Source organism: Crocodylus porosus, unplaced genomic scaffold (assembly GCF_001723895.1).
Source record: "Crocodylus porosus isolate Cpor-Errol unplaced genomic scaffold, CroPor_comp1, whole genome shotgun sequence".
NCBI lineage: Eukaryota > Metazoa > Chordata > Crocodylia > Crocodylidae > Crocodylus > Crocodylus porosus.
Window position 1 is genome coordinate 91,141,714 of NW_017728906.1, and position 13,472 is coordinate 91,155,185.

Consider the following 13,472-nt stretch of genomic DNA (forward strand, 5'->3'; position numbering starts at 1 on the left):
AGAAGTTTAAAAACAATCTTCATCTAGTGACAAAATATTTCTTTTATGTTTTTTGGTGTTGGTGTTTTCATGATGAAGTAGCACTGTTGTCATTTTTTTCTACCTAGTACTTTTTTCCTCTAGCAATTTGATGAGCTTGACAATGAATGTGTTCACTCGTACAAGTTTACTCATAGAATAGCTCTTCTGTGCCTGACTAGAATTCTTCTTTCGGCAATAGATAGTGAAGCCCTGATGTACTGTCCAAGTTTGTATTACAACCTTGTAATGGAATGTGTTCCTCAGCTTCCAATGACCCTTTAGTAAATAGCAGCATGACGTTCTAGCTGCTCTGCAGCTGAGCTCTTAACGTGAAGCTCTACCAGGGCGCTCGACAAAGCCGAGCTAACTGACATGACACTGTGGAAGTAAATCACTTCCCTGGGAACAAGGGGGATTCCTGCGTATTATTTCTCTGGATTTTTGTCTGCAGCTTCCTACTGAGTATTACAGTGGATTTTTCATAATAGTTAATGAAGGATGGAATTCCAAAGCAGAGCTCGCTCCTATCTGATTCCAGAGACTGAAGACGCTCCACACAAGGTCCCTCAGGATGCCTACGATATCAGAGGAAATGAAGGCGAAAAACCAGTGTCAAAATTACAGCGTAGGCACAGTGAAATAAAAGTATACAAAGAGTTTTGTGACTTTTATGCAAGATCGTAAGTTCACTTGCTCAGCATTTAGATGTTATTTGACAGATCACCTTTTAATGTCTGTAGTTGTCTTTACTCATTTTATTTTGTATAGAATAGGATTGATCCATCCTCTAGTGCAATTCCACTTGTTGTGATTGATAAATGTGTAGTTTGCATCCCCGCGTGATTTTTTTAATGAACTATTTTGCATTTGCAAAGCAAATTATATGTTGTGAGACTTGGATATTAGTTTGTACAAATTTGGGGGGAAAGGTACAAATGATCGTACTGGTAACATAATTTTCTATCTTTTACATTTTGGTGGACAATTACTGATTACCATAACAAATAGTAAGCTATGTTGCCATTAGGAAATTTTGACATTTCTAAAAGGAAAATGAATTAAGTATTTGAGAGTTTTGCAGGGAGAAAAGAAAGCTTTGAGGGGGAGGGAGGGTTGGTTTTGGTTTTTCGTTTGTTTGTTTCTGGGGGGGTTTTGGTTTTGCTAAAAGCTGTGTGTTTCGAAGTTTTTTCACCAACTACTTGCGGTTGGATAATACTTTGTATCCAAGAAATGCTTGAAGTTAAATTCTAAGGTACAATATCTATTTACCTTTCCCATGCAAGAGCTGTTGAGCTATAGAAAATGTTGCAAGTTATGCTGTGTTCAGTATTCACATGCAATCTGGACACTTTTTCAGTAGATGCAGTTTATGAAATAACCTGTTTCCCTTCCAAAAGTCACAATAGTTGTGACAGAAGTAGATTATGAAGAGAGGCAGTTAGCAATACAGCTAGACATTCTTTACGTTTCTTATTTGTGTGTGCGTGCATGCGTGCACACACATGTGCATTTGCTTGAGACCCTGTGAAAAATGGAATGCTCTTGATCTGATACTCTTGAGGTTTATGTGGAAATGCAGCTAATGTCACCCTCTTCTGAAAAGAGTTGTAGAATAGAAAAACCAGCAGATTACTAATAACCAGGCAAGTGCTGTTTTAAGCAGGGCTTACCATTTTTCTGTGGTGTAGTGTTAGGTAGTTGTTCTCAACTTCAGGGCTGAACACAGGCATGGGTGAACCGAGCAGCCGTCCAGGGCCCAGACAGAAAGGGGGCCTGAAAATGGTCATTTTATTAATAGTATCATTATCTCTGGTGAAGCGGGGCCTGATACTAAAAGTTTGCATGGGGCTGCCAGGAGTGCATGTATGGTGCTGCTCAACTTCTTCAGATTTGAGGCACCCCTCATTAGACAGCACCCCTCAGAAAATGAGTTTGTTTCTACTAGTTTTGTGACTATAAAAAATACTAGAGCAATTATTCTGTTGCAAAGAACTCAAAATGACCACAGCAGGATAGAATGTTTCTGACATGATTGATTCCTATTTGAAATCACTGGGTTTATCTTATGAATCATGTTGGAGCACCTAACAGTGGTAATATCACCTTTAAAAAGATCGCACAGTTTCCTTGTTGAGACTCTGCTACAAAGAATAAATATAGTTCCTCAGCTTGGAACCATTTAATAAGAACTGTGTTAATTATTGTTGGCACTCCCTCAATTCAAGGATGATCTCTCCCAAGGCTCATTGATGGGTCTTGAGATGATTTAGGAGTCCAATCCTTGAATCACAGATCTGTTCACAATCCATGTTAACATAATACCATGAACCGACGCAAGCTTTGTACAGTGGAAGTCAATTGGAGTTGAGGACACTAATACCTGCAAAGTAATACTCAGCATCCAGCCTTTTTGGCAGGCATGCCACAAATTGGCCCTGTACTGTCCCTGAGTGTGCCTACGTGAGACATTTATTGTAAAGCTGACTAATTAATTCTGCAGTAAATGTCTCTGTGTGTAGACATACACCCCTGTTAGGATGCAGGAAACTAATATAAACTCTGCAGCAGGGTAGGACTTGTAAATACAAGTCCTACCCTGCTGCAGTTTTTTGTGCACAGCTGCACATGTGTAGACTCAGACCTAGCTGCCTGGGGCATGAGGGTGCTTCGGTGCAGAAGCTCTCTGCTGGCTAGCCCCACACTGGAGCACACTTGTGCCCCATCCAGTCCCTGTGCAACACATTGAGCCTGGTCAGAGCAGCCCCAAGCTGGCAGGCTGACTCCCCTGACTCCCTGCCAGCCGAGGCTGCTCAGACCTGGCTCGGTATGGTGCAGTTTGAGCACATCTAAAACCATACGCCAGGGAGCTTCCCAGGAACAATAAACTTTGAAGCAAAAGCTGCTGAATTTATTGCTTATGGGTTGACGTACCCCCGAGTGCTATTCTGATCCCCTTCCTCTGCCTGGTCTGCTGCTCTGTTTTCTGCTCCCTACCTTGTACTTTGCCCAATCTCCAGCTCTGCTTTCTGCGACTGTGCTGCCTCTCCTCTCACTGATCTGCCATGAGCCACCCACACAGGCTGCCTGTGGCACTTGTGCTGCAGGTTGGCAAACCTTGTTATAGAGGATTTTGCTCTCCATTTATATGGGTGCAACATGACTTCCTATCAAACACAGAAATCATCTTTTTACTTACTGAAGAATAGAAACAGTTTCTTTTATAAAAATACCTCAATCAATCATCTTACCAGAAAGTTCACATCCCTTAATTTAGGTTTTATTTATACTCTATAACTGTTCTGCAAGTGGTTTGCCAGATATTCTTAAATTGATCATTTGCCCTGTATTTGCTCCCCACATAAAGGTACAGGTAGAGAGCTCTGCCTCAAAGACTTTTGTGAATTTAGGTGTAAGCAAGGAAACAGCCTAATGTCCGAGGGCTTACAAAAATTAAAGCCAGGTCCCCCAGTTGACAGATATGGAGCAATGCTGATTTATTGCAGCTGAATATTCAAACCTGAAGAGTGAGTTTGGTTTCTGATTTTTACAGATGTTGCATTAACATTTTATTACAAATGCCTAGGAACCCAGAAGTACCTAGGTTATTTATGTGGGTGGTTTTCAAATCTCTGATTCAGATTCCATGTAGTTGGAAGGATTTTGCAAAATTAATACTTCTTAAGAGCACTCTTTTGTGCATTGGTTATTTCTGCCACAGAAGCTAAGTACTATTAATTCCACTCCTGTGCATTGATGCCCTAGATACTTTGTACTGGTTTTATGTGCATTTTAGAGCAATATTCTTGGTTTCATCTCACAGAGGAAAACCAATTTTAAATTAGTGATAAGCCAGGCTCTTGTTTTGCATAACCATTATAATTTTATTTTCATTTTCTGTCTTGTTATAGAAAACTTTACCTGTTTTTTCCCTTCACACAAATCTGCAAATATGCTATTACTAAAGGGCTTAGATGGTAGATGGATTTAAATGACGTTTTACTATTTTCTGTCTGTAGAACTGTCTCAGTTCCAATTTAAGTCAATGTGTAGAGAGGTAGTTAGCTGTACTAGTCTGAAATCAGGCCCATGGCAAGACACGATGATGGCACCTTAAACACTATTATTCAGAAAAACATCAGTGGGAATTTGATAGGGCCAGGTGGCTTTTGAGGAAAAAAAAGTTAAAATCAAGGGATCTGGAAGTTTTCTTTTTCTTTATCCCTTTCTTTCAGAGAAGCAGTGTCATCTTTTTCCTGTTTTGTTTTGCTTTCATTACAGCAATATGGCAAATGCTCTTGCAAATGCCATCTGTGAGCGCTGCAGAGGAGGCTTCGCACCTGCTGAGAAAATCGTTAACAGCAACGGTGAACTGTACCATGAGCAGTGTTTTGTGTGTGCCCAGTGTTTTCAGCAGTTCCCTGAAGGGCTCTTCTATGAGGTAAACAGGTTAATATATTTTTCTCTTGATTTCCTGGGTTTCCTTTTTAAGGTGTAAATGGAAAATACACCTGTTCATGTAATATCACTGCAAAATGTGGCATTGTTCTTTGAAAATAAATATCCAGCAGACAGAAGAAAGGAGAGGCATTTCTGTGCCAATATAGAGAATGTCATTGCAATTTGAGAATGTTAACATCTTTTTTAGTCACAGAATTAGTGATGGGCAAAAACCTCCTAGGTTATCCCCAAGCATTGTGGTAAATGCAGAATTTTCCTTGCAGCGTATGAAGACACACTCTACATATTGTGCTGGAGGCATAGATAAAACAGAGCTACTAAAATGGAATAAATGTAGAATGAAGAATGAAATTCTGGCTCCACTAAAGTCCTCAGTGAATTTTGTCATTGGCTTCAATACAACTCAGACTTTTCCCAAATACTTTGTTAGAAATGAGCTCAAGCCATGAGACTGAGCTTCAGATCTGAATGTACCAAAAGCCAGATGGGATTCAGATCAAGTGGGTCAATTCAGGATCCTTTCTAGTAAACATCACCTTCCAAAAGTATTCAAAGCGAAAAGTTGGTTTCTCTTTAATGCTATAGCCGTTGCTCATCCCACTGCATCCTGGGTGCAGAGTGTATGTCATTCACTTCCTAGACACAGCCCTCAGGGGTCATTCTGAATTAGAGAAGTTTTTATGTTTTTGCATGGAAAGACACCTCACCATGTTTTTTCAAAAACCCAGAGGTCAAATATGTCATAATCCAGTTGCCTTTTCCTTTTTCTGAGTAATGACTGGATCAGCAATGGCCTTAGAGAGGATTTTGCCTATGGTATGCTATTGAGCAATTGATATGTAAGAAAAACGACTGCCTGCAATATGGAACAGCTTTGTTTACAGAGGCTCAAAAAGATTAAAGACCAGATTTCAAAAGCTCCTTGCACTCTTGCAGTCTTTTCAAAATCTTGTTCCTAAGTAACTTTTCATGGTCACACAGGATGTCTGGGGCAGTTTTGAGACTAAAAACAAGATTTCCTTCACTTCAAGTCCAGTGCTTTTGCCACAAGATGATCCTACCCCAGTTACACCCTTAATGCTGATTCAGTTTAGACTTTTCTGTTTTATTTATGACTGAAGCGTTTGTATAGAAGCACCTTATTTATTGTTTCACACAGCACTTAACGTAACAGGATCACAGCCTAAGTAGTTTGCAGTCTAAATTGGAATAGTGGCTGAAAGCACAGAAAGATTTATGTCATACTGTGTTCTCAAAATGGAGACAACCATCTCCTAACAAAAGGAGAGATTTTGTAGGGATCTAAGGTGTTTCAGACATAATGCAGTATAAAAAGAAGCACACTAATTATTTAATTAAAGAGTGTGACAGTTTGCTTTCCACAGTGTTATTGCTGTAAATTGCCATCTCTTCCACTGAGCTGCGATGTGTGTGAGGATGACTAGGCTACACGTAGTGTTCCAATTAAGCAGAAAATCAATGTTGCAGTAGTTCAGAAGATTCCATTTAAGGATATAATCATTAATCATTTAATGATATAAGCATGAAGCAGCTCTGCTTGAAATTTTGTCTCTATATATAATGGAATATGCACTCTAGTTTGAAAATCTTTAACAGAAATGACTGTCACAGGTGTGTATTGATACTGAGGGTCAGTTTAGAGGCAACATAATGAATCTGACAGTTTAAGTACACGTTGGTGTAAAATAATTTCCTGTGATGAGATAAATATAAAATCATCCTGCCAGTTTCATTACTGAGATCTTGTTTGGGATATTGTCACTGTGGATATTATTTAACACCGGAGAGGACTTGTATCATCAAATAGTTTTTGATGATTTTGGGTGCTAAGACTCAGAAAACATACTAAGATCTTACCCAAAATTGAAAACCTGGAACCAAATGCTTTCAGAGGAGGCTGATGCTGGGTGGGTGATTGCTATGGATTTGCTGGCAATTTGCTACCTTGGCTGCTGGGGAATTGGTATTTTAGTGCTTTCAGACTTCTGCAAACATGAAGATTTTGAAACACATCTTATGTAGGATAGTGCAGGAACACTAGAAGGAAAGACTTAAATTGCAGATCAGCATATTTGCACCTAGCCCAAAGAATACAGCCTTGGGCTTCCATTCTATTCTTTCCCATCCAGGAAGAGCACGGAACAACTGCAGACTTCCTCAGCCTGAAGAAGAATGCTTGTACCTGAAAGCTTACAAAGAAGAATTTTTCCAACTATTTTAGTTGGTCTTATAAAAGATATCAGATTTACCCAAAGAACCTTGTCTGCCTATGATGCCCTTAGACCAACATGACTGCAACCAATACCCATGCAAATCCTTGGCATGATCTTGTTCCCCTATTCTTTTCAGGTTCATTTGTGGCTAGGCTTTTTTCATTTACCAGGGAGCAAGTATCCCACCATTATCTGTTTAATGCATCCTTTAACATTCTCTGCTGCTGTTTTAAAGCACCTGTTTTACTGTAAAGTGAGCCTTCCTCTTAAAGGCAAAGGTAACTGTTGATAGATTATACCAGAGATAAAAGTAGCCCTTCTTCAGTATCATTGGTCAAATTAATTTCCAGTGAGTTTAGCTGTGTGATGTTTTTACTTTCAAGGAGGTAGTGCCTAGCTTGTATAGAAATTGCCATTTGCTACAAAAGCATTACTGTATTTACTTGAATCCAAGATATCCCTGAATATAAGGAGAGCCCCCAATAATTAGGTTCTATATATGGAAAAATGATAAATGTGTTATAATTTTTCAGGTATAGAATCTAATTATTGGAGGTTTGCCTTGAATTTGTCCCCTTCCCCTTGCTACAGCAGGGAAAATAAATCTGTGGGGGTAGGTATTGCCCCTCCCTCTCTTACTATCAGACCCTGCTCTTTCTGAGCACATGGAGGTGAGGAGCAAATTTGAAAACACTGACCTTGAAATAAAAATGCCTGCAGTAAGGTGCATGTAGGCAAATTAGTACAGGTACCAATAGACTTAACTCATCCAGCACTGATGTATTTTACCTTTTCTGAAAACTGCTGCAAGTTTTAGCAAAAGTACTCCATAAACATACTTTTAAATAGCACTTTTGTACTTCTTATATGCTGTACAATCTGGCCATGTCTACATGTGCAGTTAATGTGTAGAATGCTTACTGCACTAGGAGCTCATCTATACGTGTGCCCATCCGGAGCAAATTTGCTCCTGACATGAGCATCTCAGGGCAGAACTACTCCTGCTCTGCTTTGCTCCCATGTAACAACCAGGGGGAGCTCTGGCAGGGGGCACTGAGATAAAGCCTGGACTCTATAAGGTGTGGGAACCTGCTGCACCCTGGGGCAGCTGCCCCCCACCCCAAACCCCTACCACAGGCAGCTGCCTACTGCCCAACCCCTGCTCCGATCTTGGAGTGGGAACTGGGACATTGTCTCCTACCCCAGTAGTAGGCAACTGTTGGACTCTGGCTCCGAGATTGGAGCTGGGATGTTGTTTCCTGCCCCTGCAGCTGCCTGCTGCCGGGGCCAGCTCCAAGATCGGAGCTGGCCCCAACAACAGGCAGCTGCAGGGGCAGGGAATATTGTCCCAGCCATGGCTCTGAGATTGGAGTTGGCCTGGGCAGCAGGCAGCTGTGAGGGCAACAGTCATTGTCCCAGCTCCAGCTCTGATCTTGGAGATGGGGCCTGACAGTTGTCTGTTGCCAGGGCAGGACACATTGTTCCACTTGGCCTTGTCTTGTATTCAAATAAATACAGTATTCTTCTTTTAAAAAAGTGTGTTAGAAAGGGAGTAATACTGATTAGGATAAGTGACCCTGAAAAGTTCTGTGTTGTATTTGACTTTCCAATGGTATCACTGTCTTCAGCCATGCTACTCTTTCCCCTTTGGCCTGGCAATTTCTCTTTATACCAACAAACGTATGACTCCTGTACCTAAAACTGTTCTCTTCGTGTGAGAAGATTTATTTCAGCTTGTTACATCCTCTGACAAGGATCCAGTAGGCCTGTTTTCCTAAATTCGTGGTTTTCTTGTCCTAAGTATCTTCTCCAGAAGTCGTCTCTAACTATTAACAATCACGGTGTCCCCTTCCTCCATCCCCAAGCCACTTCAAAGTTGTCTTAACTAGTCATCACTCTGGGTATCTGTGAGCTCAGGCAATAGATTCTTAGGCCTTTTCTAAACAGACTACTTTTTAGTGAATGTTAGGGAGGGGGAAGAACTAGCCATGTTAAACAATGTCTGGACAAGACCAGATAGATAATACAGGCTAGTCACAAAAAAACTTAGAAACTAGCAGAAGCTTTCTTATTTTCAGATAAGTGAATATCTGGAGCTGTCTTGTGAAAAAAACTGTGGGATTAAAGGATCTGAATGGCTTCAAATGGTTCTCAAGTTTATAGAATATATATAGTATGATAACACAGGGATGTTCCTGAGGTAGCAGTATGTTTGCCCTATGCATAGTGGATTATCTAATATCCTCGTGAGGGGGTCGAAAAGAAGTTTGACCTCTTTGTGAAAGGTATCTGCAAAACCCATGCTTTGGGGCTTCTACTAGTTCCCTGTGTGGCCCAGGAAGATTCCCCGCTTCTCCCTTCCCTCCCGCCCATAAGTTAATTATTGGCTTCTGGGTTTTTTTCCCTGTCTACTAAAACATCAGGGATTGACTGCAACTCGAGGAGGGATTTTCTTAGAATACACTGATATTCTTAATGGTAATTAGCTGTTTATCATTTTGTATTTGTCTGCTCTGCTTGCGTGACAGACCTTTCAGGTGCCTGTCTTTTGGGGCTAGGTCATACATATAGGGTCAAACAGGTTACTAGATATGGATTGAGGCAGAAATTCTTCCCCTGGTCAAATAGGCAAAAAAAAATCCCAGTAGCCCTTGCCTTTCTCTGTAGCATAGGGCACAGTCCTCTTCTAGGATTATCTGATCATGCTTTAACCCAGTGAAGCCAACCTTTTTGACTTGCAAGCCACAAATTAGCCCTGCAGATTAGCCCTGCAACCCTACTCCATTTTGTTGCTCAGCTCCCTAACCAAGCTGCTGCTGTGCTTCTGCTCCCTGCCCTATCTGTCACTGCTGCCTGTGGTTCTCTGTAGACCTATTACCAGTGAAGTGTGCCCTGTATTACACCAGTGCAGTGCGTCTACAATTGGGCATTGACAGCAGGGCAGTAGTTCTGGTTAGCTGTGCTGACGTAAGAATCCTGGTCAGACAAAGAACTCCTAGACAATTTACGTAGCTCTTTTCACATCATCTTTAGGATAGCTGCAGCTAAGTGCTGGAGTAACGATTCTTACCCAGCCCAGATTCCAGTACATGTCCCTACAGACTTAGTGAGACTTTTGTTGGCCTCAAGCACATGCAAAAAATTGATCTTAAAGTTTTCATTTTAAGTTGTTAATTAACCAACCATTATTGGTCTTGTGGTTTGTGGGTTGAAGTAAGTTTTGTTTGTAGTGTAACATAGGAATCCTTGTCTACTGTTTGCTTTGAAATGCTTGTTTTCCTTTGTTTGGCCTCACCAAGTTGGCGTGTTTTCTGATCCAAAACCAGATCTCCATTCCAGACAGTTTTGTGCTTTGGATTCACTAGTTTACCTCTAGTTTTATACCGTAATCTGGCAATGGAATGTTCTCGTTAGAGATTTATAACAGGTACATGACCATACATTGTTACTAATGCAAAATAACCTACTTAAATAGGGAGCTTTGGTGCCAGCATGTCCAGAGGGGCAGTGAAACATAATCCTGGACCACTGATATAAATCTGCTAATTTGTAAATCAGAAGATTTCAAGTAAACAGTAACCCACTCAGTGGTACTGAATGCCATCAGTCATCACTCTTCCATTTAGAGTGGCTACTGTGTGGTCAGAAAAAAGACTTGTCAAATAGTTCCCTTTCATAAGGCTGTTTCTGCAGGAGTAGAGCCTACTGTAACTGTGATATGAGAAAGGACATGAGAAAACTCTCTCTCCTCTTCCCCTGAAAATATGGAGCAAACAGTTCAAGCACTCAAGAAAGTTCTAGGAGTGGGATCTGAATTTTTAGGAAGTTTGGCTTGGATAATAAGTCACAAGTTTTACATTATGTAAAAGTTATGGTGAATTCTCCTTTGAGTTCCAGAAGATAATAGTGGCTTATGGCAGGAGGCTGCTATGATAAAGTTGCAAATTTTGTTATTATTTATATTGCACTGTCATCTGGAGACCTCTTTCTTTCTGTATGCCAAGCAGAAACAGTGCTAGAGCCAGCGGGTCCTTGAAGAAACACTGTTTAGTAAATACCTGGAGATTTGCAAGTAATCAGTGGTGATGTTACATTGAGAATTTTTGACATGGAAACTTTTGATTCTTGGAACTCCTTCTTTTGTCAATCAAGTGACTTTGTCTACATAAACTGCAGGTTTTCATTGCTAGATAAACTCAGCCCAGAGAACACAGCTAAAAATAAGCCCAAATCACTGAAAAATATAAACAAGTTTTACAGTAATGGAATATGCCTGCCTGGCACAAATCCGGAAGGGAAGAAAACCTGTTCTGCTTCCCAGAGTGGTGTTTAGTGGCTCTGCTATGCAAACACAATTAACCTTTACATTGCCACTCTCTTATTTAATAACATAAAATAGGAAGCATTCTGATTTCTCAGTTTAAGATGCATTACGTTTGGCAGGAGAAAGGTATGATTCTCAATAAATAGGTAAGATGGACTGCAGTTTTATACTGATACGCTAGCATATCTAAACCTTCTACATTTTTCTAAATCACTTCTTTGGAATCTGTTTTGCAGTGTTAGTTGCATTGCACTGCAAAGTACTTGGCAGAATTACATAATGATGTGGTTTTTTTTACTAGTATCAGAGAGGTTGAAAGATAAAGAACCTTTCATTCTTTAATGCTGGGTGAAGTTGAGCATGAGAACTAAGCTTGCAATTTTAAGTTTCCAGGGCATAGTTATGTGTATGCTAAGCTCACCACTTCTAAAAGTTCACTCTGGCTTTTACTTCTTTATTTTGATTCACAAAGATATAAGCTTTCCAGATCCTTAGAGCATCATAGTAAAACCATGAAGGCGCTAATCTGCAAACATTGCAGTATATATTATTTCTCAATTTCTGCTTAATATTCAGTTAAGCTTTTAAAAAGATTTCTAGGAGAAAACATACATCCTGCTACCCCCATATCTATATAGTGTTGTACAAGCATGTACTCAAAAGGGAAACATCTGTAGCATTATAATGATGTCTGTCTGGTTTAAACAAGTTAGCTGGTATTTGCATCTGGTTAGGAGATGCCTTAAGGCACCCAAATATAAGTGCTGCTTCCTTCCATTCCCAGACATGCTTGCATGCATATTTTTACAGTTGTGTTTAGGTAGATGTTCTGCAGTGCTACATCAGTTTTTCCTTGAAACCATTTCACAGATCTGTAGCAGGCCTCAGGGGCTGCAGCCCAGCTGGAAGCAGGCAGAGGGTGATTGCAACCCTGCCTCAACAAGAGTGGGCGAATTGAGAGCAATAATTGGCTGGTCTGTAGGAGTTAAAAAGCTCAGAGAGATAAGAGGGTCAGAGAGAGAAGAAAAACCGAGCGAGACAGAGGGAAAACTGGGAGACAGACAGAAAGAGAAAGAAAGGTTGCTTGGATAGTGTCTGCAACGCCGGACCAGTGACTCTCCTAGGGTTTGGAAGAGGCCCAGGGGCTGCGAGGCTGGAAGCAACAACACCAAGGCAGGAGCACCAGAGAGAGAAAGGAAAGACTGCAGTGATGAGGGAGCAGCACAATCCCTGAGTCACCCCCTTGAGGTCTGGGAAAATGCCCCAGACTGGGAGTTACCCCTTGTGGACTATTTTTATGTTTGTTCATTAATTACTGACATATGCTTGTGGGGTTTCCTGTAAGGCAAGTGCGTTCAGGAAATAAAGACTGTGAGAGCTGAGCAACTGCTAACCCACCAAATCTTTCTCTTCAGAGGAGCCTGAGCTAGAAAAGAAGACCTGAAGCATGCTGGACTTGGAAGTGGTTGGGATCAGAATCCAGTCCCATTACATAAAAACTCCCTCATTTTGTCTGATTTAATCTAATGGCAATATTATTTTTAAATTCTTATTCCTCTACAATAAAAGTTGTGACCGGAAAAGATCCCTTTTATACAGTAGCATTATGCTAGCAAGTTGTTTGCATAGTAAATCGCTGAAGTGTCTGACATGGAGATGCACTGTGGTCATGTACTTTTTTCCTCACCCGTGCTAAGCTGTTTTTTTGGGAATTGCAGAGCAGGGAGGCAACCAGATGGGCTAGGGGGAAATGGTTCCTGCTAGGAAAGGAATTTTGTAAGTTGAACATATAGCTCCAAAATTAATTCCTGCCTGTAGTACTATAAACAGCACCAGTTTTTTAGCATCCTGTCAGCACTTAAATATGATCTGATATAATGTATATGTTACCATGGAGTCACAGTTCTATATGCTTGGCTGTGTGAAAGTGAAATTATCATTGCATGAAAAAGTGTAGGGTGTGCTAAATGTGCTAATGTAGATGTACAAGAGGGATGATCAGAATTCCTGCTTCTTTAATTTGTCCAGTTGGTTTTTTTTTTTGCCACAAGGACCAGTTTCTGTGCATCTTTCATCTTCACTACAGCCAGGTCATTATTGCCATCCAGGGTGTAGTCATTTTTCTTAATGGTTAGGGCCAGGTCATGTATTCAGAGAGCAGGAGGAAACATCAGGAGTTAGACTAAGAGTCTGGAGCCAGAAACTGCAGTTAAACATTGATCAGTCCAGAGAAGAGCCACGCACATGATCAGAGGTCAGGGAAACAGACCTTACAACGACAGGCTGAGCCATGGGACTCTTTAGTCTGGAAAAGCGCAGGCTCGGGGTGATCTGATGGCCACCTATAAGTTTATCGGGGTGACCACCAGGATCTGGGGGAACGTTTATTCACCAAGGGATGATGAGGTCAAACGGTCACAAACTCCTGCAAGACC

General features: G+C 40.9%; 1 protein-coding gene across 1 annotated transcript in view; it reads left to right on the forward strand.

The window, feature by feature from the left end:
- Window positions 1–377: 377 nt before the first annotated feature.
- The window catches only part of LOC109305477 (LIM and senescent cell antigen-like-containing domain protein 2), a 31,978-nt gene continuing 18,883 nt past the window's right edge, over window positions 378–13,472 (forward strand). Inside the window, exons 1-3 of the mRNA XM_019528480.1 lie at window positions 378–701; window positions 4,300–4,512; window positions 4,667–4,718. Coding sequence (XP_019384025.1) covers window positions 520–701; window positions 4,300–4,512; window positions 4,667–4,718 — 447 coding nt within the window. The 5' untranslated portion in view covers window positions 378–519. The remainder of the gene's footprint in view (window positions 702–4,299; window positions 4,513–4,666; window positions 4,719–13,472) is intronic.